This window comes from Pocillopora verrucosa, chromosome 10, assembly GCF_036669915.1.
Source record: "Pocillopora verrucosa isolate sample1 chromosome 10, ASM3666991v2, whole genome shotgun sequence".
NCBI classification, from domain to species: Eukaryota; Metazoa; Cnidaria; class Anthozoa; order Scleractinia; family Pocilloporidae; genus Pocillopora; species Pocillopora verrucosa.
This window is the reverse complement of record NC_089321.1, coordinates 9,357,404-9,383,099: the sequence shown is the minus strand read 5'-3', so window position 1 is coordinate 9,383,099 and position 25,696 is coordinate 9,357,404. Positions and strand designations below refer to the sequence as shown.

At 38.4% G+C, this 25,696-nt stretch overlaps 3 protein-coding genes across 5 annotated transcripts in view; 2 read left to right on the top strand and 1 right to left on the bottom strand.

Annotated features, from left to right (window-relative positions):
* Positions 1-219: 219 nt before the first annotated feature.
* LOC131799155 (uncharacterized) lies at positions 220-13,319 on the top strand. 3 transcript variants are annotated; one of them, XM_059116834.2, is made up of 7 exons: positions 220-368; positions 922-1,015; positions 4,750-4,872; positions 5,069-5,138; positions 8,478-8,505; positions 10,871-11,332; positions 11,547-13,319. In XM_059116834.2, the coding sequence occupies exons 3-7, from the start codon at positions 4,790-4,792 to the stop codon at positions 11,816-11,818; spliced, it is 915 nt and encodes a 304-aa protein (XP_058972817.2). In that variant the 5' UTR covers positions 220-368; positions 922-1,015; positions 4,750-4,789; the 3' UTR covers positions 11,819-13,319. The 3 variants fall into 3 exon arrangements, with proteins under 3 accessions (XP_058972817.2, XP_058972818.2, XP_066029814.1); XM_059116835.2 differs by having other exon boundaries at positions 238-363; XM_066173717.1 differs by lacking the exons at positions 220-368; positions 922-1,015 and adding an exon at positions 4,277-4,538.
* A 473-nt stretch (positions 13,320-13,792) lies between these two features.
* LOC131799132 (tyrosine-protein phosphatase non-receptor type 4-like) overlaps positions 13,793-25,696 on the bottom strand; it is a 17,711-nt gene continuing 5,807 nt past the window's right edge. Inside the window, exons 11-34 of the mRNA XM_059116804.2 lie at positions 25,156-25,219; positions 24,911-25,008; positions 24,575-24,643; positions 24,405-24,473; positions 24,243-24,280; positions 24,041-24,152; positions 23,683-23,779; positions 22,476-22,516; positions 22,167-22,209; positions 22,037-22,093; positions 21,644-21,730; positions 21,159-21,228; positions 20,808-20,974; positions 20,360-20,395; positions 20,103-20,193; positions 19,918-19,982; positions 19,733-19,816; positions 19,585-19,647; positions 18,892-19,023; positions 18,446-18,500; positions 16,411-16,504; positions 15,924-16,059; positions 15,555-15,600; positions 13,793-15,393 (exon numbers count right to left, since the gene is read on the bottom strand). Of these exons, the coding sequence (XP_058972787.1) occupies positions 15,371-15,393; positions 15,555-15,600; positions 15,924-16,059; positions 16,411-16,504; positions 18,446-18,500; positions 18,892-19,023; positions 19,585-19,647; positions 19,733-19,816; positions 19,918-19,982; positions 20,103-20,193; positions 20,360-20,395; positions 20,808-20,974; positions 21,159-21,228; positions 21,644-21,730; positions 22,037-22,093; positions 22,167-22,209; positions 22,476-22,516; positions 23,683-23,779; positions 24,041-24,152; positions 24,243-24,280; positions 24,405-24,473; positions 24,575-24,643; positions 24,911-25,008; positions 25,156-25,219 (1,837 nt within the window). The 3' untranslated portion in view covers positions 13,793-15,370. The remainder of the gene's footprint in view (positions 15,394-15,554; positions 15,601-15,923; positions 16,060-16,410; positions 16,505-18,445; positions 18,501-18,891; positions 19,024-19,584; positions 19,648-19,732; positions 19,817-19,917; positions 19,983-20,102; positions 20,194-20,359; positions 20,396-20,807; positions 20,975-21,158; positions 21,229-21,643; positions 21,731-22,036; positions 22,094-22,166; positions 22,210-22,475; positions 22,517-23,682; positions 23,780-24,040; positions 24,153-24,242; positions 24,281-24,404; positions 24,474-24,574; positions 24,644-24,910; positions 25,009-25,155; positions 25,220-25,696) is intronic.
* LOC131799134 (F-box only protein 36) lies at positions 17,022-18,297 on the top strand. The gene has a single exon (XM_059116806.2). The coding sequence runs from the start codon at positions 17,310-17,312 to the stop codon at positions 17,838-17,840; it is 531 nt and encodes a 176-aa protein (XP_058972789.1). The 5' UTR covers positions 17,022-17,309; the 3' UTR covers positions 17,841-18,297.

Genomic DNA, 25,696 nt, shown 5'->3' with positions numbered 1-25,696 from the left:
TTGCTGTTGTTCTTCGATTTCAGAGGTGCTTGTCAACTGAGCAGGTATTTTCCCCTTTTTTGGCTTATTGTTTTGGTTTAGAAGACCTTACATAACTTCTTTTAACCGTATTGGCCACAATACATGTAGAGAGTATATATATCTCAGGAATGGTTTGAATATCTCAATATTTAACTTTCTTTGAAGTAATACGCCCACGATACGCCCACAGGCGCCCAATGTTATCTTTTCAAATATTAGACAAGCCTCCAGACTTGTTGTGGGGAATTGTGCTTCTATCTGCAGCGAACTGAAAGAATTTATATTGCAGCAAGAATTAGCAGGCTTTTGTTTTTGTTGCCGTTTGTAGAATTTCTTTCAGAGGTGAGGTAAGTGGAGTCCTTCTAAGTTTTCGCTTCAGCTTTTTCGTCTAAAACTGCGGAAGAGTGTTTTCGACTACTGCAGAGTGAGTCTGTAACGCTGTTTAACTACCTTAGATTTGATGCCTGTGGAGATAACCTTTATGACAGAGGTGGAAATAATTAAAATATGATTGAAATGAAATTTGCTTCGATCTTATTGCCAACTTACTGCGGCATACTCTCGGTTTCGAAAAAATTCCCTTCCAGGGTGAATATAAAGCGATTCAACAAATATTTGACGCTGTTGTTGGTTAGGAAATTGGTTATACTTTTCAGTCCATGCAAAGCAAGATTTTCTCATGTCGATGAAGTATAGAGACATCTCTTTGGTCATAATTTAACCTATTTACTCAACTGCCGAGTCGGTTTTCACTACATTTTATCACAGGTATTGAAGGGACATTTCATTTCTCGTATACGCTGGCATTTGCTATCGAAACCCATTTCAGTGTACATGAAATCAGCCAATCAGTGGTCACATGACTGAAAAACACTGTTTTGTATTCGATTTTGTGTCAAGGTCGCGAAGGTGTGTCGCGGATGTGTCGCCTGGATTCAAAAATTTCGCCTCGTGTTGATTAACTGCTTCAAAGAGTAGCGCCTTACTAGTATCGGTAAGTAGACTGTAGTCATTCTTTACTCGTGATATTGTGTTTGAGACGCTTGTGGTTTTGGCAAAAAATGCGACATAACGTCATAAAAATTCCGCAATATTTGAAAACGCGAAGCTCTATGGCACATGGATTCGTTGAAATTGCGTAACGGCAGGATTTTACACGGGAGCCTTCTCTTGACTTTCTTTCCTTAATATTTGGAGCAAAATTTCACCTGTAACGTTCTATCACAAGGCAAGCGCTGTTATTGAAGCAAAATCGTGTAAAACTTGGAGGGCTTGAGTAGTTTAGGAATGTTCACTGATTTAAACTGTTGACTTCAAAGAAGGATTTTGAACAATCAGTCTCTCTCTAAAATCATTCCTCTAAATCTGTCAACGAATTGTGTACGTTGCTAAGATACTGTTTTGGTCCTTCAATTACCAATCTCTATTAATGATATTAGCGCTTTCGTATTTGGCTTAAAAACTTTAAAAAACGTTACTTTGCTTTCTTAAATGCCGCTGTGTAATCGTCGTCGGGTATGTGCAACTGTTTTAACTTAGAATCAGACTTATTCAATAAGATATTAATATAATAACTTGTTTATTTTTAAGAATGTCGTCTAAAATTGTCTGTTTATTTTAGTTTAAACAAGCTATCGTTTCAATATTGGCTTTCAATGTTTTTTTGTCTATATTTCTATATATAATATTTTGGGCAATATTATGTAAGAAAAAAAATAGTAAATGTAATCTTCTTTAGTTCTCTTCAGCGTACTGTTTAGGAGAATTACCCCTAAAAGAAGTTTGACATTTTTATAAAAATCTAGGGCAATATTGACTCAGTAATGGAGGAGAGGTTTTTGGTGAACGAAAGTTACATTCGTGAGGTTTTCGGTGACTTCAAACAGATATCGAGACTGCTCAAGCTTTTCTGAAGAGAAGAGCTGATTCAGAACAATGGGATACGTAACAAAATATGACATTTTCAAGTGAATGACTACCTTTGGGCCAAGGGCAGCCACAGAGGGAACATCATAGGTCACTACTTTCTGATGTCAGCGCGAAATTTTAAGAGACAGAGCCATTTCGAGGCATTTCGCCAGTCTTTTTCTCCGGCAGACGTTGAAAACAAGTGGCCTTTTACGAAGAAAAATTTTTCGTGTATCTAAGCTTGTTTCATATTGGGTGAAATATAGTTAAGACAATTCATTGAATCACAGACAGACGTATAAAATAAATTTTGAGCAATTTAGATTACCATGTAAAATGTAGACGGCCTAATTTGGTAGGCAACGGTGCTGGCGCCGTTTTAATGTAGTAAACCTTTATATTCTCAACAAAAATTTCAAAAAACACACACACACACAAAATAAATTTGGAAATACTTCAGTGAGCTGTTACGCTCGAACCAGATAGAAATATCGCTGCTAATAAGTTTTGTTAGAGGTAAAGCCTTTTAGCTTTCAGACATGTACATTTTTACCAAAAACTACCAAATCAAGAAACACGTCTAGATGAGCAATATGTCATGGTACAATTACCCTTTTTACAGAAAACAAGATCAGGAACTTTTTTTTGACATGCAACTCTTGGAAAATTATCAAACTGACTCTATGTCTTCGAGGCAAAAACCTTTATCATATAAATATCTGACTTGCATGATTCCAATTCTGCGCATTCATTCTGCATGTTAAGAAAGAGAATGGGTTTCTGCCATATTTATTTACTTATTTATCTATTTTGTCATAGCGCAGTCTCCCTTGGTGATTTAAATCAAGTTTTTTTTTAGTCACACTAAACACCATTTAAACAGGACAGTCGAGGAGAACTGGCATCAAAAACAACCAAATCTGGCTCTTCTTTCCCATTTTAAAGTCTTCCTTGTTTTGAAAAACACAAAGCATAAAAAAACAAGAGGGTTGACCAATAGACCAGTAGCCCTCGGAATCATGTCGCCTCTCTCTCTCTCTCTCTCTCTCTCTCTCTCTCTCTCTCTCTCTCTCTCTGTATTATTCTACTCAGTATCAAAGACCATAGAGAGAAGGTCGAGCGAAAGCGAATATATCCCAGAAGATTCATCGAAATCTAGCTCCTAGGCATTACCTCGTATTTCAATCTTGTTGAAGAACTGCTTGTTACGACGGTAAATTTACCCAATCATCTTAATTTGCTCAAAAAACGGAAAAACCTTCCACTGCACGACATCTCGTGCCGCTGACACACAATTTCCACAAATAAGAATTTTGTAATGACCTTTTCAGAAAATAATCACAAATCTATAAGAAAAGTTGACAGCTTGCTGTTTTCCCTTAATTCATTCAACGCCTTAAAGCTGCTACATTAGTATTCCAAATTTTCTCAGTGGAATATTCATTCAGCAGTTTTAAAACACGGAAATGGTGCATTTTTTTTTTATTCAACAACAACTTCCGCCGAAAAATTTACTTGAGTGATACCACCTGCTGTGAAACAGCTTTCGCTTTTCGTTTCCATTAGCGGAAGTGAGGCTCTTCAAAATAACACATCATATGTGATTTACACCGAAGGTATAAGTCGGCAAAAACTGTTTCAAAGAGGTTGGTCTTGCATTTAAACCACACGGAATTTAATGCATTTTTTTCACGTTGAACAAAGTGACCTAAGACCATGCGGTTGACGAAGGCGCTTAAATACAAATTGGTTTTTTTGATTTGCTTTTAATGACGTATTAAAGCTTTTACATCACTAATCGAGCTTTTTTTGTTTGAAAATTTAATAACCGTAACTTAATCGTAGACATCGTAATTACATACCGAATCATCACGAACAACAAGAATTTTGCCTAAAATGATTGTAGTTTAATTAATAAGTTTAGATTTCCAAGAACTGTTTACCCTAAATGGTGTTTTAAGTTAAGTTTTATGCCCCATCACATTAATTATATCCAAAGAAGTCTTGTATCTGATGCTGATATTAATACATGGTATACCTAAGTACGATGAAACTACCATTCTGATCAGTTTTAAGCTCTACAATCACTCAAGAAGATCGAGTTGTAAATTTCTTCACAATTTTGCTCTGGGTTAAACAGAATTGAATAATTTACGTGCTAATTTTAGATCTAATGTAGCCACTAAATCGGATTATATTTTCATCACCACTGAAGAGGTTTCGTGTAGTTAACAGGTATTAAGTGTTTGAGGTAAGTACGTGGGCAAATCACACGAACACGCAAAACCTGCCCAGTGCACACGAAGAGAAAGGCTCCGTTCACACGATGTTTGTCACTCAAGTGTGCATAATAATTGCAAATTCATTCATTTGCGGATCACAGTGCATGAAAATGGGTTACTTTGCGGGCTTATGACTTAGCATGTTTCGTGAGGAAAATTAAAACAACCATTTCGGTAACAACGGATGGAAACTTTTTAGTATTGTGCCTTGTAGAAGCATGTAGGAACCGCATGTCATTGGTCAAATTCTCCACTTTAACTCTCCACAAGTTTGTTGAAAGGTTTGAGGCTTTGTTAAATTCTTTACAGTGATCGTGAATCCGACAGGTAAATATTCGCTTTGTGCGCCGTGAACTCTTGGGCCAAGGGCAACTCCTGCAAACTAATTGCACTCCCAATGTCTTAGAAATTTAATTTTGTATTGTTCGTCGTACACGGCTGTTTATAGGCCTACCGGTTCTGCACCGGTGATTTTTGGAGTGAATTTATTACGGTAATAAGGCTCTGAGCTTCAACGCAAATTCTGAATTAATTTCAGACACTCGCTGAGTGAAGTGTACGCTAACACTACATATTCTATGAGGATGGCCGCTACTCTCAGTTTCTGCGAGCTAATGTTATTTCTTGTGGCGATGACGTGCTCTCGACTTCCAACTTCAAGGTAAATTCTTAGTTTTGTCGTTGCGAAACTTCATGATGGTGTATTATTTACTGCGTAGTTCTAGGAAACTTGCGCTTTTAAGCTACTATAATTATAGTGTACGGAACATAGGAAGAACAAAAAAGTTCTGTTCGACGCAAAACTAACTGGCGTCGCTGTTTTTACCATGTTAAACCGCCATATTTCTTTCTTTCAGCTTAGGCCAAGAGACGAACTCCACGGGAAATGGGAAAGACATTTCACGCTGCAAGAGCGTAACATGTTGTGTAAGTTGTAAAAACATTTGTTAGTACTCTCTCATTCAAACCTAGCGGGACTGCTTAAAATTCAGCTTTGTAAACAAAGAAGTATTATTTTCCAAAAGTCGTGCGCACAAGTCGAGCCGCAGTAGAAGAAGAAACTTCGTAGAGTTGGTTCTCGGTTCTTTGTGAATATGCCATGATACGTTTGCGCTCTCTTTTTAGTTGGCTGTGAGACAATCCACTTTTACTCAATAGCATGCATCTAATATAGAATAACACAAACCCTTGACCTTCTACTTATTTTCGTCCAAAACCGGATCACTGATGTTCAAAGGAAAATTAATGTTCTTGCCGCGGTCTTCATTTCGTAGGCAGTTTTTGGTCAGCGCTGTATTCAAAACCTGCTGCAAAGTTGGTTGGCCGTTTTACCGAGCAAACACTGTTGTTCAAAATTGAAATATAGGAAAGTTTTGCTAGTAGTTTCAAACAGCTGAAGGAATTGTATTTGCGGTGTTTTTTCTAATACAATATCGCCTTGGTTAGTGACGAACGAAGAAATGTCGAAATGATCTTTATTCTGAACAGTCTCACTGAAAGTAAATATACACTCCAGTTTGTGAAATTTCGAGCTGCCTTACTGTCAAGCAAACTTTATCCAGGGAAATACTTCAGTCGCTTTTAGTTGAGTGAGTGTACAATGTTTGCGAGAGCGGTCTTTTTGATAATAACTTGTCAGCTGGGTAGAAACAATAAGAACGTGTTAATTTGTTCAGTCAGTAAATGAGCTTTGTGATTCTTGTTTACATGTGAACAGCTCCAAAACACACCAAGATGCGAGAGCGTTTAAATGTTTGTTCAGGTTGGAAATTTGTTGCAGCGTAAGGGCCGTGAAATTAGGTTCGCAGTGTGTTGAGGAGTCTCCGTTTGACAATATGCCTCTTAGCACCTTATCAACGAAATGGGATTTATCAATGGTACGAAATTATCTGATCAGTAAGAAATAGCTTGTGCGTGAGCGAAGAATCTTCGTTTCCTATGTTAACATCTCGAAGGAGTAAATCTACAATTAAATCTTATCAGTAAAAGCGAACGAACCATAAAGTTTATTGTAAGTGGAGACGCGGTTTCCTTTGCCTTTGATAAGAACCTTACGCAACCCATCTGCTATCTCGCTAAACATTTCCGCCCTCTCTCGTGAATAGAAGTAACGTGGCTTGAACGAAGCCGAAAGGAAACACATTGTTTCCAGCGGATCAGAAAAGTGCCACCGCAGTGGATGTTACTCCTCGTACTAAACGTACATTCGGCACCAAATACACCCACACATTGCAAAGCCGTGACAATAGCTCTAGAGTGATTTATTATAAGTCAAAGAACTAGTCCAATTCATATAACTCCTTGTTTTCTTCCAGTGCATACAATTGCGGTTAGACATTGTGTTCTAAGTCTGCTTGCTCGAACTGTAGTTTTTCATTCGTCTTAAAATGGCGTCGAACGTTTCCCAAGGGAAGCTCTGAATAAAATACCAGAGAGTTGAGACTGCAACAAACTAAGGCAATTGTTTCATTTTAGATATCGTAAAAGGTGAAGGTTATATCGACAGCAAAAAAGAGTTGATTTCTTTCTTTTTTGTTTATAAATGAATGCAAATAAACACGAGAACTCAGTGTGGGTTAAATTCAACAGAAATTGGGCGCATATGCGTCATTAGAAACACTTGTTTGAGTTTTGCTGTCGGTTGTGTCGACATGAGCGTCGATTTTTCCTTTAACATGTTCATGTCTGGACGTTTAAGAAGCCAAATGAAAAGAAGTTATCGAAGAAATACGTGACAATCAATAGAAAGCTGTATTCTTAGCGCAAATCTTTTATGACGTAGCCATCCGTAAAGGTTTAAAAAATCTAAGCAAGGAGGATGGGTCGGGGGCTGGTGATGGGAAGATCAGGGGGAGGAGACTGGGAAGGAACGCTGACGAAATTTTGTCCCTGCTGACAAACTGTTTAACTGTTGTAATCAAGAATTATTTTTAGCTCATGCAGTGAGAAAATAATCCAACTTCAGAAAATTTGAAAATTCTGCGTCATTTGAGACCCCACTTGGCAGTGCTTACAACTTAAAACACCAAACAACTTGTTTCCAGAATTCTGGAGCAAGGTTTGTCTAGTTTTAAAACTATTTACCTTCGTAAGACATTCAAAGCATTTTAGAGCATTAAGCCTAAGGTTAACATCAAATAGAGCGAAAAATACGCGTATAGAACTACCAAAAAAATCTCACCGTAAAATTTCAACTGAAATGAAGACTATAGAGCTTTGAAAGTTGGCATGTCGAAGCCAAACTTCTTCGAGTTCGAATTTTTGTGTTGATGATAATAACGAAATGTAAGTTTTCCTTCACGGTAAAACTCATTAAGACATTTTAACTCACCTGCCAGATTTCCACTTCCGTTAAAACTTTTAAAGCCAAGATCTTTTCTCAGTGCGATCCCATTTATTTTTGTTTCCAGTATCCCAGGTAATGATGACGCAACAATTTGCATGCACGTTCGCGTTATAACTTAAAAAGAATTGTCGCGCGCAGATTGTTGTCAAGATTGTTAATTCCACTACTTTATCTTAAAAATAACTGTAATACCAGAACTGTCCTTGTGAAAATGTCCTGTTCTTTGAGGGTACCCCTATTTTTTAGCAAAACGGCATGAGTCGTCCTACGCAAAGAATAAGATAGTTTACCTTTTTTAGCCGTTTTTGATTGAAAACCGGTATAGATATAGAACATGGAGGTCTCAAATGAAACATGCTTCTTGAGATAACTAAAGGAGCATATGTCAAATAAATGATAACATTTGGAAAAATTTGGGTTGAGTCTTTCGTGCACCAATTCGCTACTTCTGCACTTAAGTGACAATTGATTTTGCCGCTTAAAGATCAAGTTCAACGGATCGAAAAATGGGTGTAGACGGCAACTGTCTAGGGCTCGTTGGTAGAAAGTTCCGAAAACATAATGGGCCCAAAGAAGTGTTTTCATCTAATTGTTAGGAATGACGGCACAGGTCCTAGTTCAAAATCAAGTCCATTCTTATTTCATATTTCATGATGTCGTAACTGCTTGAATTTCATAACTGTTCCCATCTTGATCATGAATGAAAAACGATCCCGATTTTGAAAAGGGGTCCCGGATTTGAAGAACCTAGCGGTACTTCCTCACTAAAAATTGTGAAGAGTCTCCCCCCCCTTATCCCCCAACTCAGAAAAAGACCAAGAATCAATTTGTTACTTAGGTAAGAAGCTGATTATGACAATCATTTCTATGTTTTAACTATCCCCATTCTAAACCAAATCCTTTTTTATTCTTTTTTACAGGGAATTCCGGGAACTCCTGGTAGGAACGGTAAGTTCTAATGAAGGAATTTCACTTACTTGAGGGAATTTCTTGATTATAGACTGAAAGTGAATTCCCAAAGTGAGATTTTCCACTCCGAACCAAAATTTGAAATTCTCTGAAGGGGTGATCACTCCTCTTAGAGCAATTTTCAATTTAGTGTCGAAGGTAATCCGGGATCTCATTGGTTTTACTTTAACTCTGTGATTCGTGGTCAAGAAAACTCGTGCCACGCTCTCAACTAATTAGACTCAAAACTGACACCAATCACGATTTGGTCACGTGCGTTTTACTGCGCTTTAGACGGTTTGCTTTTGCCGTTGGAATAACTTTGGTTTTGGCCTTAAGACACTCAATCGAAAAGCGCTCTAATTTGAGTAGTACATCTAAGGACTTAAACCCAATTCAGGAACTTTTGGTGAACGTGATAACCCCATGCTAACATTCAACAAACATTGGACCTTTTTTTTAGGGTCAAGCGTGCCTCAACAGATTAACAAAAACATTTTTCGGATTTGCTTCCTTCAGGTTTATCACCTACTGATCGATTTTTCCTCCTCACACAATATTCCGTGTCCTTTTAACTGATTATCTCGTCTCTATATCAGATATATATTGCTCATGAAATGTTTCAATTTTCTCTTCTACTTGGATTAAGTACCTAGCAATACAAACAGCTCATCTTAATATGGCTAATTTTATTTCAAAGTTGATTAAACCAAGACATCTTTTAAAACCCCCCACCTTCTCAGCACCACAGTTTAAAAAAGTTACCCCTTGCAAAGCAAACATGATTTTTGGTTGGTTCCGCCATTTTTTCCCGTTTTGTTTTGTTATTTATATGAGTTTCACATGATTCGTAAAAATGCAAAAAGTCTATAGGCTTACGTACAAAGCTATTTCATGCTTTCATAGGTCTTTGCTATTCGGTGGAAAATTAGCGGGAAGCTACGAAACAATTTACCCACCAGTAGGATACAACCCTTAGGCAAAATGTTTTTTCTGGTTTAGTGTCTCTGCTCTGTGTGATTATCACACCCTTAGGCCTTGTTTACTTTCTGTAAGTGTCATTGTGTGCAGCATTTTAAAAATAATAATTTCATTTTATAAGGATAGGCTCTGTTTGCACAAGGGCAATCGTTGCTCATGCCATGGCTTGAGGCAAAACTCATCAAAATCTGCGGTTTTTTTTAACAATATATCATCCTGTCATGTTCCTTAGTATTTATGCAGTGGAACTGTTCTAATTACTATTTGCAATGAGCTTTAAGTGCATCCATCAATTTAAGAATGGTCAAATCACTTAGTGTTCAGTCAAAATAAGGAGCAGATTGATATAGAGATCAAATTTGCGCGAAATAAATGATTTAATATTTCCTTATCTTCCAATCTTTGCATAATTAACTCTCAAATTTGAAAAACACATGTTCTCACGTACTCGAATGGAATAGATCCATTGCTCAGTTAAACTTAGAAGTAAAGACCTCACGCCAAAAACCGCGCAGACCAATATCGGCTATTTAGTTTAGAATAACTAAAGGAAGAAAGTTGATATCATCAGGTTTGGCCGTGTTTCTTAGCTCCTCCTATTTCGAAACTTAATTAGTAATGCAACGAAGTTTACACCTAAGTTAAAAGTTAAACAAGCCGACATCCGGCGTGTGATACTTTAAACTAACATACATGATGCAGGTGGCGGTTGCTTGATATGGAACTGAAACTCCTCCAACATGAAATCTGCAAAATCTGAGTTTGACGCAATAAAATTTGATGCTGTTTCTTAAAGAAACTTAAGTTGTCTCGCAATAACATGTGAAGCAAACCATACGGCGAAAAAGGCATCGAGAACAAAACTTGAGCAACATTTCCGTTTTGTTCTGGGTTTATGTCGCTTGCTGAGCGATCAGCGACGTTCCGTACCCCTTCCCTTTAGTTGCATTTCTTACAGTTTCTATAGTTAGTTTCATTATAGGGCACTTAAACATGCTCAAACGAGACTGGGGGGTTTGCTTTAAAGGCATGTGATTGTTATCTCGAGTGTATTTAAAAGTCAACTCACCGTATTTCGGTTTAGCAAAAAGTAATCGAGCCACTTTTTACAGGGAAACAGCCAGGTTGCAAACCAAAACAAATGGCGATGCACAATTCTTAGCGTATTTGAAATCAGTTATCGAATGGTCATGTTACTCTTTCGAATCTAAAAACGAAGTAACTAGTAAAATAGGTAATTTTAGTGTTAACAACTGAGTTGAAAACGTAAATTGGCCACCGTAAAGGGTAAAAAAGCTAAAATGTTCGATATACTTTGAGATTCTGGGGCACACTTTTCCTTCGACTTGCGTTGTGATAAATGTTGCAATTTCCTTCATTTCAGGAATTCCCGGACACCCTGGGCCCCAAGGAATAAACGGACCTCCCGGTAGGAACGGGCTAAACGGAATCCCAGGGAGCAAAGGCGAAAAGGGAGAATCAGGATTAATGGGCCGGCGGGGGAGAAAAGGAGCACCTGGAGAACCGGGTATCAATGGTACCGACGGCATCCCCGGTTGGAGGGGTAAGGAAGGACCAAGAGGAATGAGAGGCCCGATGGGTCCCCAAGGGCCTACAGGCGAGAAGGGGGATTCTGGAAGCCCTGGTGAACCGGGGCCCCCTGGGTCTGAACGAATCCTCAAGGTATGCACATGTGAAAGAAATGTCCCAACACAAGTCTTTTACGTAAACTCAGGCCACTGGATCTCAGAGAAGGCCATGACAGGGTTTCAGGATGTCAGTTCAGCATACGGGGAATTTCAAGTCAAAGTTGTGGTACCTGTCACCTATGTTCTCCATATTGGTGGTAAGTTTCTGTCTTTGAATTACGACTCATTCAGAACTGAGATGTTGTACAAGTTTTAAAGTTTGCCAGGAACCATTTATGCTTCTGAATAGAGATTAAAAAGTCTAAAAGACGAGTACAAGGGATTTTCGCTCCGATGCTCTACCATTGAGCCACTAAGAGCTTGAATGTCGAGCTAATTATCTTTCCGACCTTTTTCCTCTTCCACTTACAGGAGACTGGGTGAATGACGATTCTGTAACCTTGTTTTACCGTCTCCGTTGCGCTCACCGCCGACGAATGGCGTACCTTCCAAACGAAACTGGCCACAAAATCTACAAGTTCAAAGAGGAGAATCGATTGGAGTCGGAAACTTTTACACATGTCACCACAGCGCTCAGCCATCACGGAAAATGGAGATGTCTGCTGCAGATCAGCAAAGGGATGGATCGGGCATTCTATCGCTGGGACTCACAATACGGTGAAATCAGTTTGACCATGTGGTAGCTATTGTTGAGCCTTCCACACCTTCACTGGTTTGATTCTTGCATCGTTAGAAATTTTTTATAAGCGAGGAACTCACCACACGAGAATTTAGGTTTAGGAGGGCGTCGCCACCTCTTTCCGTTAATCGTTACAAAAATAATCACGTTGTTGACACGAACGATTAAATCCTAAAGTATGTTACAGTTCGGTTGTGTTCCAAGCATCTGAACATCATTAGAAACAGACTGATCCGTTAGGCCACAAAAATTTGTTGTAAAAAGATATATCATACTTTCAGAGGAGACCGAAGGAAGTTGGACGAGATTATTGACATCACCTCATTGCCGGTTATGTGACTTCTCCTCAGCGAGTATGACTGACAGCTGTATAGTAAAAACCTTGGAACGTGCGCTATGAAGTACAAGAGAATTACTGTTGAAATCAGTTGAGTTGAGTTGAGTTCTCCCAGTCTTCAAAGAGATATTTCATAACCATGACAAAATATTTATGAACGAGTAATTGTCAGATTAAGCATCGCCATTTCGGCGATTCAAAAGTTGAAAACTGCCTGTGAACTAACACAGGTGAGAAAAGTTCGCTTTCACTTCATTCCAAAATGAACTCCGTAATCAACAGCGGTTGCATTTCATTGTTCCCATAGAATAAAGAATAGTTCGTAATATAAAAGCAGGTATCCCATCCAAAGAGTGATGTGTGTTAACGAGCGTAATTGGGGCGTTTTAGCTTTTAGCTTTTAGAGTGTCCAAAGTAATCCAGGATTTCGTTGGTTTTACCTCACTTTTCTCTGTGATTGGTCCAGAAAACTCGCGCCATTCTCTAAACCAATCAGATGCAAAACTAAATCCATCACGTCTCGGTCGCTTCAGTTTCCCAGCTTAAGGCAGTTTGGTTGGTTTTTACTCCGAGTTCTCATTGGATGTTCAGGGTAATTATCTTCCTTCTGATTGGCCGTTGTGATAACTTTAGTTTTGGTTTACGACACCCAATCGAAAAGCGAAACTTGCAGCGAACCAAGTGTCGTCTACACGTTTAAGATCGTGTTGTCTCGTCGATAGTCACATTAAGTTGCGCATTGTATACTGCAAATTGGTATGTCAAGTTAACGATTTTTGCGTTAAAAAGTTTTGGAAATTTTGCTACTATGTAGCTCAATAGCAAGTATTTTACAATAATTCCAGTAGTCTGATGAAAGTAATGAAGAATATAATAATTATAAGTCACACCATCTGCCCTTAAAATGTGTAAGTACGGTCGATCACAGTATAGAAGTGTTGGCGTGATAATGCGTGACTGTGACAACGAACGACCGTGATACGGAGGAAATGACAATTGTTTCTGGAGTTTAAAGGCTTCTTCGTTGGTGTATATACAGACGTTACTACGTTTAAGTTGTACTTCAAAGTGTTGACTTTATGAAAGTTTGTAAATCTCGAAAGCATGTACAAATTTGAAACGAGCATAAATAGACAATTAAGTGAATAAAAACAAACGAATCAAATAACCCGACTGTGAGCGCTTTTGAATGGGAAGGCATCAAAGAAATTGCCGTGAAGGGTGGGGGGGGGGGGGGTATGGTAGTTCCACACTTTTTTCATACTGAAGCCTAAATAAGCTTAGAAATGTTTCAAGGTAAGTAACTATCAAATACTTCAAGTTGAGTGGTAATATGTGATCCAATCGTTTGAAGTACTTCCGTTTAAGAAAAGTAGCAAGGAAAATCCCAAAAGCCTGATCTGGAGGCAGGCGCTCCTGGACACCCCCCATCACTTCAGTCCCTAAAACTTACCCACCTCCACCATATCAACAGGAGCATCGGTCATACTAGTGGGTCAACAGACTCATTGCATGATTAAAAATTATTTTACTTTCAAATCTACTTGAAAGAGAGCCTTAACCTTCATTAGATGTGACATTTCCACAAACAAAAATTGATCATAGTTGGACAACACAGGTATGTACGGTAAAAGCAATAAATATGGTGATAAAAATAGAGCATATTATATTTAAAGCTTCAAACTATTCAATCGCGATTTTTTTCGCTGCATACATTCAAGATAATTCAACGAATTTACTTGATCACCACAGCAGAGATTAAAAGTGCGTAGTATTTCGATAATAAATTCTAAGCGGACAGTTATCGCTTCACTTCCGGTTATCGCTACCGGAAGTAAAGAGCGACTTTTCTTCATCTTGTTCAACTATATATTACTCTTTATAAAATACTTTTTAACGTGTATAAATAGTCTTCACTTGAAAAGCACATATCTCTGAAAAGTTATGCAAAGTTAACTGAACACGCCGTTGAGTTCAGAAAACCAACTGGAACCTTTCAATTAGCTGAAGGAATGCCATATAACTGTCAATTCAACTTATGCAAGTTAGAGCTTAAGAAACCATATAATTTTCATCTCCGCGTTAATTTGGTCACTAATGACTGATGCCTTTATTGTTAAGCTCCCAATTGTTCAAAACTAGATCAAAGTGAGTTGGAAAAACCAAGAGTAAAACATTGTTACGTCACAAAAAAGAGGCCAGGTTACCAAGAAAGATCAAATGGCAGCGATCTTAAGCGAATTTTAAGCACATCTGAAAACAGTTTTCAGAAAGCTGAGTTTCTCCTTGAATCACGCGGTAATTTCACATAAAATTTTAAGCAGCGGAGATAAAAACTAGATTGCTCTTGCATATTTCTTTACAATTCATTTAAGTACTACTACCATGGCGATGGTTCCATATCTTGTAGTCATCTAATGACATAATGAGTATTCTAGACCTAAAAGTTCCCATTTAAAACAAGAAATGTGGAATTCAATTTGTGTTTTAAAAAAAAAAGCGAACAGGCTTTGACGTTAACCTCTACAAGAATCACAAAATTTGGCAAGCTACATTTTTCTGGCTCTGAAAATACAACAACCAGTCAACTAAAAGCGAATTCGTAATCACTGAAATTGAAGATGAATCACTCTCACAGGTTTAATAATTACATCACGATGGGATGGATGGGAGAAAAATGTATAAATAAATTGCTAAGAACAAAACGCGTGGGGTAAAAGTTGCTACAATGCAAAGATTGCCGTACGTATTTTAGAAAATTTGCACTGTCACGCAGACCTTTGACACAGGACACGACGATTAATTTGGATGGGAGCTCTAGAAAGTAGCTCAAAGTTATGAAGTCAATGTTTGTTATGCTTAAAAGTTAAAGTCAAATAGAAAGTTATGTCGAATAAAAAAAAACAAGCAAAAGTCAGAGCAACAAGAGAAAGTTTTTCTTTCGCGTTTGACTTAGCTTTTCTTTTCTTTTCCTACAGTGGATGGAAAATGTTTCCAACAGTGAAAGTTTTCTAGCTCGAGTCCAAAAATATTGAAGGTGACTCTTATCTGTACCCCAATTCATTTTTTTTAATCTCAACATCCCTCTGATTTCTTCAAAGGTCGGCTTAGTCCTACACCGTGAATTTTCTCAGGTTAAACTTCAATGTTGTGCCACCGAGCTGTACAACCTTGCCGAGGAGTTTCACTGGCGAGAGATTCTGTTCTAGTGCTTGGCACTTATAACGGTTTTACCATCTCCTCTATAGAAAGAAAAAAATTCAATAATCAAGGAAAACTCTGGCTAACGATTAGGTATATTTATTCAATGAACGTTTCACGCAATTTCGTGAGGCATGCCATAACATCAAGCGTAACGCAAGATTATGACTTTCATTTAAGTCTATCAGAAGTTAACACTCACCGTCGTAAGCTTTTAGCAGTGCCTCCAGGACAAAAATAAATTGTCCCTAAAGAAAAACAAGGGACAGGACTAAGAATTAGTAAACAACGAAGATTCAGAACGACCCGCAATCAAAATTCTGTTGTTACAGTCCAAACACTGTTACCTGCAGCACTTGCACAAACCTGACCAATCAGGTTACTAGAAACGAGCGAAAAGTTACATCGAAATTCGACGCTATGTATGCTTGCTTTGGTCCTTGGCACAGATTGGCTCAACTCAATTTATTCGGTAAAATTGTTCGTTTGCTATGATGTGATTGGTTAATTTTGGTTCAGTGGCCCTGTAATGATGAAAACTTTTCAATACTGTCACGCAATCTCAACTTACCGGAGTTTGTATGAGTGAACATCTTTGATCCCTCATCTTTCGAACGATTTCTAATGGATAAATGGGTTCTGCACTTTCAATCATGTTGAATGCTGACTCCATAAAGATAAGAACACCTGTTCGACCAACACCCGCACTTAAAAGGGAGAAGAAAAGAAAGGTACTTCACACACTCAAAACATGAAGTAATGTGACAGTTAGCCTAAATGTCACGCCAACTTGGTTAACGTGAAGATGCTTAGATTCAGCTGTGAGATTACACTCGCTAACACCATCTCTCAAATTTTTGATGGAGAAATAGAATCTCTTAGATTTCAGCAGATGGTGAAATGATGTTCAGATTTGACTGCATAATTATGTTTTTTTCAGTCTTTTGCCGCAGAAATCGTAAGCTTCAAAATCAAACTATATCAAAGCGATTCCTTTTGAGAGAAATACTCAGTTTCTTCAGCTTTATTTCAACATTTTGTGTAAGTTGTCTGCTTACCTGCAATGTAACACAGTCGGAGTGTTTGTTCCTTCCCGGTAATGACGAACAATGTGAATAAACTCCAGAAAATCTGTTGAATCGTCCGGAACATCTACAAACGAACACAAAAACAGTATAAATTAAAGTTGGAATAATTATAAACCTTTGAAGACGTTTCTTTTGGATACAACATCATTAATGATAAGCTACATAAATTCAAGGTATACAAATAAACACTCAAACTAAGAACTTTGAGGGGAAGCTTCCTCAAAACAAATTTAAAAAAGCCTTGGAAATTGATTAACAAACAGTGTCACAAATTTACCGAAAATTTTAATTTGTCAACAAAAGGAAATTTCGTTTCCAAAATAGATAAATGAGTAGACGTTATAGTTGATGGAAAATAAATCTGACTTCCAACTCAAAATTACATCTCATCGGTCCTGATAATAGCGGTAAACCATCCAGTGATTTTTTTTTTAACAACTTTTGGCTACAAGTAGCGTAGAATCAGATAGATTTTGGAAAACTAAGGGAAAAGTGTCGAAATGTTTGACCAGGTGGCCTACTGCTAAATATTCCTTTCCAAACAAAACCATTTTAAGCCAGGTTTCAATGCTTTGGCTATTGTTTGAGTAAAGAAACAGAACAAAGCGACATAAAACCAGTAACATTTTCCAATGATGTTTAAAATTTCTTTCTTTGAAACAGGGACTGGAGGATTTCCACACGCAACACAAGGAGAACTTCTAATTGGTTGAGATTTCCCGCGCAATTTCATCACTGTTTCATCGCCACTGGAGCGCATTGTGTAATGTAAGCTGGTTTCACCTTCTTAAAACATTTCATATTTTAAAGCGAAATATAACTTAGGTTTGAAAAAATTTAGGTCGAAACCAGCTTTAAGGTGACTAACAATGGGCACAGTTAAAGTTTTCATAGAAAAGGTCGGGCAGGCGCCTCCGCCGAGCAAAGATTTTCATCAACTCGTCGTGAATGAAGAAGAAGTAATATGGCGAACATGGAGAATTGCTATCCGGAGAGATCAAAGAGGGTTACCGCCAAACCAAAAGAAAGTTCCTTGGGAAGATTTTGACGACGATGCACTTCTACAAGGCGATATAAGCCGTGTATTTGGTGAGGAAACACTTCGGCACGTTCATGCTATAGTCTGCGGAGACTGGCTGATTCGCTTACCGCCTCGCGTAATTGTTAATATTGCTTCGTATCTTGACCTCATCGACATAGTTCATTTAGGAGCTGTTTGCAAGTTTACAAGAAAGATATGTGCAAGCGACCAGCTCTGGGAAAAGATCTATCTGGCTTACTGCGACAGTGTGACAGATGAAGTCAAAACCTTGGCCAAGCAACATGGTTGGCGGAAAGTTTTCTTCACAAACAAGCTAGAGCTTCGCGTAAAATTACGACGAATACAGCGGATCAAATGAACAGTAAACTGACCTAAAACAATGGCGATGTCTCAGTATACTCGAGAAGAGGCCTTTCAAAGGTCTACAGGAGGTCTCGCCAATCGTTTCAAATTTATTTTTGAAATCAAATATTCTACTAACAGTACATTTCACTTGAATAAGAGAATTTTAAAATTTTCCGATGTAGAGATTTCCTCAAGCTGGATTGTGATTACTGACACAAAAATGGCACTAGGTTGTTTACCTTTCAAGAATATTTTGGATGTGTAATCTCTTTAAATGACAGATGTTGGATTAATTTCAGATAAGGCTCAGAACCTTATTTTACTAATTGCAAACCGATATTATATTTTTCGAAACTGACTGTTATCTGTGTTGACCTTTCGAAAACCGTAGAAATTTAAGACTCAAAGAACTTGTGGCATTTCGTACTAATATCTTCTGAAGCTATGAATAACAACTTCTTACAAATAAAAACCAGTTTATCTTTGCTATGAAATCAGAAATGTCTTCGTCAAAGACAGTTAATCCAAATGGGTTTTAATTCTACAAAAGTCTTCAAAAGATTAAGCAAAAGTTTTCGTTAGGGAGGGGTGAGGTGGTCGTATATTAGTGTTACCTACCATGGTCCGGCCAGGCAATATATTGTAGCTGAACAACAACACGGCTTCGAAGACTCTATAAATAGAAAGAACAGGTATCAATTTTCAGAGAAAAAACCCAACAACTTATTTTGAGCATCATGTTAATGATTTTCCCAAAACACTAAGGCAACACAGTGAAAAACTTATTTTAGGCCACAAAATGTCAACCAAACACACTTCATAAGACGCGTTCGGAGAAGTAGGTTTTTTTTCCGCAGCAATTCGAGTGCGTCCGAAAAAAGCCAAAGGCCCCGCTCGTCATGAGGACGGTACCAATTACCGGTGCCGTATTTTTCGTATTTTTCGTTCGGAGAAGTAGGTTTTTTTTCCGCCGCAATTCGAGTGCGTCCGAAAAAAGCCAAAGGCCCCGCTCGTCATGAGGACGGTACCAATTACCGGTGCCGTGTTTTTCGAAGCCAACTTACCTTCGTTTCGGTGACATACATTTCTCTGTAAATATACGACGGTGAGAAGTCGCGGATTTTTGTGCAGACTATTTCTAGATCTCCAAAGGTAAGAGTTTCCTCTCCTTCCGGCCAATATTGGTGACACTTCACCTAGGAAAATACAAAAAGAAGTGAATTCAAAATCACTGTTATAAATTCAAAATGGGAAAAAAATTCAAAAAGGGGAAAATACAAAAAGAAGTGAATTCAACATCACTGTTATAAATTCAAATTGGGAAAAAAATTCAAAAAGGGGAAAATACAAAAAGAATTTAATTCAACATTCAACAGTCCCAGCCCCAGCCCCAAAAGGAAGCCAGTTTGTAGGCCAGAAGGCCTAAGTCACCTCTTAAAGCGAGTACTAAGATGTGATCCCTGCCACAGAAAACCCTACATTGTAACCTCTCATAAGCGACTCCAGACACCCATTATGAGGATATTTTTCGAGCTCCAAGGGAGGGGAAGGGTGGTGGTCTCACTGGAGGGTTTACCGCATTAAGGTTCCCGAAGAAACAGCCACCTATCCAGGTAAACTGGTATACATCCGGAATCTATCGCATTCATGAAACTCGTGAGAGAGTAATGATCTACAAAATCTACCGAAGATAAGATTTTTCTCTTCGATTTTATACAGTCTGATGCAGTCGATAATTAGAGAGCCTATAACCCTACCCTTCCTCTCTCGACTGTGGTAGTCAGCATAATAATAAGAGATGCCTCTTGCTCCCACACCATCTGTAATTCATAGAACAGATATCACTGTTAAAAAGCGACAACATAATCATCACGCTAATTCAGTGACAATGTATTTACACATTACCTGCCAGAAATCCCCGCACGTCTTCTCCAGTGGACCTTGAGCAGCTATGTATCTGTTAAGTAATCCTCTCGCAGGAATTTCCATCTGAAAGGTAATCATAGAAAAGGCTGTTTAGCCAACCAACAGAGCTGCGACAACTTGATTTCCTCATTGGCTGTGGTCACGTGTTCACGTGTGATACTCACCGTGACGTAGTTAGCGTTGATATAGTCATTCTTTCCTTTGTAAAGTTTGCATCGCGTATCATCGTCTGTGCATGTAAAGAGTTCAAACACAATTTGAAACTTTTTCATTGCCAAAACACTACACAAAAAGGGACCCATTAACAAAATTAAAAAAAGAAGAACGGTAGATAAACTCAAGTTCTCACAAGGTAAAATATCTCTGTATCTGTTGCGTGGAAGGTTTTCGGGCTTTCTCGCTTCTTCCATAGACATTCCAGGCTTTTTTCTGTACAATTCCTACAATAATAGACAGTTAAATATTACTCATTAGCTGTGTAGTATTCTACATGCCAAGCACTAAAACCTCGTCTAAGAAGAGTTAGGATACTTCCAGTTGCTCAGAAGCAGGGATAGACTTGGTTCAATGGAGCCGGTAAAAAAAGGCCGGTATACCACTGCTCACCTGAAAGTACACGAGCAGATCGCCGCTTTCGAGATTCTAGGAAACAATCAATAAAATATATGTATCAGCACACAGGTGTATTACCACTTGACAACCAAAGCATCACATTTTCTATTAATAAAAGGTGACATAACTGTAGAAAAACAGAGGTGCACGGTACAACATGGCCGCAGAAATTTGCAGGTAGCTATTGCCTGCAAGCGGGCCAAGCCCTCAAAATTAGCTCTTCGGAACGAACCCGACGGCTTGCCCACACGCGAGGTAGCTGTGAAGGACATAACTAGCGACAGCTTGTAGCGGCACATAATTTGTGACAAGGACGTTACCACAATTAAAAAAAAAGTCGCGACGAACGCAACATATTTTAACTCTCTGAACTTTCCTTTGTTCTGGTTGGCTGGAGAGTGTATCATAAGTCTTCTACCTCCCGGCTTGAAGCATATATTACCTCTCGGAGTTGATCCATAGAAACACGAAGAGCTTCGGTGTCCTTCACCACCCCTTTCTCCTTTACTTGTTTGGCAACAACTTTTTCTTGTTCGTGTCTCTGTTCAGCCGCGGCAAACTGCTCCGGACTCACCGCATGCACGGGCGAGGGGGCAGAATTCGTGAAAACTGGAACGGAATGGAATTAATTTACCTTTAGTAAACGGAAAAAGTTCACGTTACAGTCTTCATTCTTCTTGTCGTTTAAGCTACAGAAACCCAAACAAGCTACAGCAGTGATGGGTTACAAGACTTGATAGGCTTGACCTGTTGTGACATAATAAATACGGAGGAAAACACAAAATATTCTTACCGAATGGTCTTATCGTCATTATCAGTAGTCGTCGGTTTGATTTGCTGATTGTTCTTATGAGATCCACAATCTAAAACCAAACCAAAATAGAAATGTAAACAGGTATTTTATTATTACCATTATAATTATTACTATTGTTATTTAAGTCTTCAGACATCATCTGCACGCGTTTGGCCTCAGTTTATTCATCAAAATGATAAAAAAATAGTTTGAATTGCTCGATCCTTTTGGGAGTGTAGTTTTCAAGGCTTTCAAAGCATGACAGTTGTGACCCCGCCAAATTGGTCCATAAATTTTGCGTCACTCTCTCAACATAGCAGATAGAACTACCTTAAACCACCACTATTCATGTTTTCCCGCGCTTTGAGTACGCTGCTGCAGTTACTCTGGTTTTATGTAAGACGAATTGGAGAAAAAAAGCACAGTATAATTGCAAAGATAAAAGCCAGACTCAGTAGACTGATCAGTAATGAAAGGTTTCGTACTTCTTGATGCGGCATTTCCTTGACAATTCTCCCATTTATGTGGACAATCTCATCTCCTTCCTGTAGCTGCGGCATGCACATATCCGCCTAAAAATAAAAAGCCGCGATATAAAAAACTTCATATGACAGCACTGAAACCTGGCAAAATGCTGAACTTGATTAATTTGATCTCAAACACGACTTCATGATGGGGTTCGCTCTGGTGGACTGGTAACTAACAGCATGAGAACGAAGCCAGTTAACATTCAGCATGAGCCTTCCCCAGTTAAAAATACAGTCCAGCGTGATCTTAAGTGTGTGTGTCAAATGAATATGCATTCCGCTGGGAACAGTAATGTAATAAATACAATTAATTCCCTGTACAACAGAACGAATGAAAGCCTTCAAACTCACCGGCATTCCTCGTGCGATCTTGGATACAATCACTGGTAAATCGATATCAGCTCCACCCTACGAAAGAGAAAAACCACAATGAAATAATATGTCTGCGTAAAACTGTTAACACGAGAAGGTAATTACTTACCTGAACGTTAAATCCGAATCGTCCTTGTTCATCCGGTTCCATTCTGAAAGAAAAAGAACCATCGATTATTACTAACATATATGCCAGGTTGATCTGTCACTCAAAACCTTCCCAAGACTGAAAAAGAAAGAGCTGGATGCACAGGAGTCTCTAACAATGCCTTCTTCACCAGTTCATATTACAGACAGGCAGCTAGGTAAAAACTCTTTTATTAACATTTGATTAAAAAGGAGATAAATCGAACAAATAAATCGAGCAAATGTATCAGTATTTTTCCGCACGCAGCCAAAGAAAACATGTCTTCTTTACCTTATAGTAATAAGACCTTCTTGATTAGCAGAACCATTTCTCTGCGAAAAAATAGCAGAAGTAAATAAATTTAGAATCACATTAAAAGATACAAAATAAAAATGTGGGCTCAACACGCTAAAATCATGATAGAATAATTATTTTTGGACCAGAGGAAATTTACATATTCACATATGTAGCTGCTATTTCTGGGTTTACGAATGATATACAAAAATTTCCTCCCAAAAGAAAGAGCGTTGGTAAAAAATAATAATCTGTATGCATGGAGAGAATCTACACAAGTACAAATAAATAAAACAGGGATGGAGGATGATAAAAATTTCAAGAGGATATAGTTGGATTGTGAGTGAAGGAAAAGACAATTTAAGCGCTTAAAGCAAGGCAAATGTGCAGTGGCATGAAATACGAACGTCATTTTAAAGAGGATAAGAATGCTTAGGAGCATATCAAAAACACTTCCGCACAGAGGGATTTTCGTGTAAAGAAGAAGAACAAAGAAGGCTTTCGTTTCCGTCTCTCTCGTCTGATCCATAAAACCCAAAAACAACTTGACTGTACTCTGATAAAGAAACAAAGTAATGGGGAAATGAGAAAATCCACATGAAATTCAATTTTCAAACTTTGAACATCCATAGCTGCAACTACTGAACATGGTTCAGTGAACACAAATATTGCATATTATGCAAATTTGAAGTAGAAACAGAGAAGAAACACTCTAGAAGTGAAATGAATGCTGTGGAAAGAGGAAAGTGAAGAAACACAACAAATGAGAAGTTCGCGTTTAAAGTAGCATAGTCCTGATCAAGATTCCAGATAGTTACTTTTACTGTTTTCATTTTGTTTCTCATACATACCGGACGAGAACTGCACCCAGCTGCCTCGTCTTCCATATCAGAACCACAAGAGTCGTTAGAGGAAACACTTTTACGCTGAGCGAAGGAGAAAGATACGGAGAAGAGAGAGCAAGGAAACTCAGGTAGTAAACAGAACAGTATGCACGCTGCCCGCATGCTGTAGAAAAGCAAGAAGGCTAAGAAGCAACGCGAATTGACGGACCTCACCAAAGTTTTTTTAGCTGTTTTCTGAAATGTTACGCAACATCCTCAATCCCCTACCCCGCCCTATTACAGCTCCTGTCTCAAGAAGAGTTGCGTGACTCCCAACTAACGGCTGCGATGGAGACTATGTTAACTATAAACCTTCTTACATGTAATTCTGGCGTTAGAGCAGGTTTTAGTCGATTCATATGTCCCTCGGCGTCCGCCATTCCAAGGCTCTTGCTTCGAACTAAAGAGTTGTTCATTCTAGAAACGAAAAATTAAACAATTCATCACGTTAAGAAGTCATAGGCTTTGCTGGTTATCTCAATGATGCCCGCGATAAAAAGATGAGCCCGCGTATTGGCGGCCGGAGATTCGCGCATGAGTAAGCACGCGCAAAGATTGAAAATCCTTGTGACTGAAACGCCCGCTCAATTTTTTCAATAGTTAGAAAATTCGCCCGGAACTGTGTGAATGTAACAGGACCCACTAAATATGGAAAAAACAGATCACTCGCTCACTCACTTGTCAAAATTTGACGGGACAGATGACGAATAATTCAGACCAGCAGACTTGTCGTTGAATACCATGTCATCTTTGTCAAACACGTGATCAAGGTCTATTCTCCGCCGAGAACCTGGACAGAATTACGAAAATCAAGACTTAAAAGCATGTAGAGAAACTCGAAAACTTAAGTTGAGTTAACCAGATTCCTAGTGCAACTAACCGTCATCATTCCTTTTGGAATACCTTCTGCTGAGAGTCCTAGAAAAAAACAGTGTAATAATTTAAACATGAATTCACTCACAAAGAATATTAAAACTAGAAAACATTTCCCTCAATGAATAAAATGCAAAAACGACCTACATTACGAAAACAATTTAAATACCTCACAATCTTAGGTTCAGTTCTTGGCTGTCTTCTACCTTCTTCTATCGCCTGATATTCTGTTTTCCCCCTGCAGCGAAGTGAACCAAGGAAATTACAATATAATAATTTTCCGCAAATGCACCATGGTACAAAATATCTTTGCACGGTGTTGCAGCGCGCAGACATTACCTGTATCTGTACTTCGAGCCGATCCTCACAAGCGAGCCTTTGTTGTTCGTTGGTTTTGGAAGATGAGTTCTATAAAGGAAAAGAAAAAAAAATGTTAAATTAAATCAAGCACTCAAGTGAAAATTGCTTAATGGTTTCACAATGCAGTCTTGCTAAAACTAGCGCCCAATATGCTCTTGTTCGCGGGGCTGTCATGAGCATTACATAAGTGTACTACACACGCGTGTAATAAACAAGAGAAAAAGCCCCTTTAATCATCGCGCGCGCGTGAATTCTCGCTCGCGCGTGCTGATCTCAATCACGCACATCTAGCACGCAGGAAGAGTAAAAACTGACCTATAAAAAGTGTGATATTCAACACAGGTTTTCCAAAGTGTTTTGCATGCTCTGTAGGTTGGCATGTGAAAACCAATGACATTATCAGTCCATTCATTCTGAAAACAAAAATGAAAACAAAACTAAGCATGTTAAAAATAACAATCCCGTCCAAAATTGTGGTGTATCTTAAAAGTGTAGATCAGGAGAGAAATCCCAAACGGGGATGCTTGTAATCTAACATTTGTAAAAAATAAAACTCTTACCCAATCTGGCCGTATCTGAACAAAGAATCTTTTCCTTTTAAAACAAACTTTTACAATCTTTGACCTGCAAGTAAAACAAATCACAAAGTTTTTCAGCTTCTGAACATTTAAAAAGAGAACTGAAAGGGCAATTTTAACAAAATGTTCAAATGTCAGATTGTGTTAGTATAAACCCTGGAGGACATTTTTCAGGAAATTTTCAAACCAAGAAGAAGATCTTTTGGAAACAATTCAGTCTGAATACTGTTTATCTTGTAATCTTTACACCAGAGAAAATTTTGGGGCTGTACATATATAGACACAAGAGGGCTAGAAGCTGTCAATTTCCAACCAGACTGCGATAGAATTACTGATGTGATTATGAGTTACATGTAAAAGGATCAATCCTACACTAGCTACTAGGAATCGTACATGTACAATACATACAGGGGTTTCATAATTTTTTCAATAAGTGGCTTCCACTGGTGTGATGAGCAACTGTGCCCAAAAGGAGGGAGTAAGGCAACACCCAAACAAGTGAACCTTTTCCCAGCCTAAACAG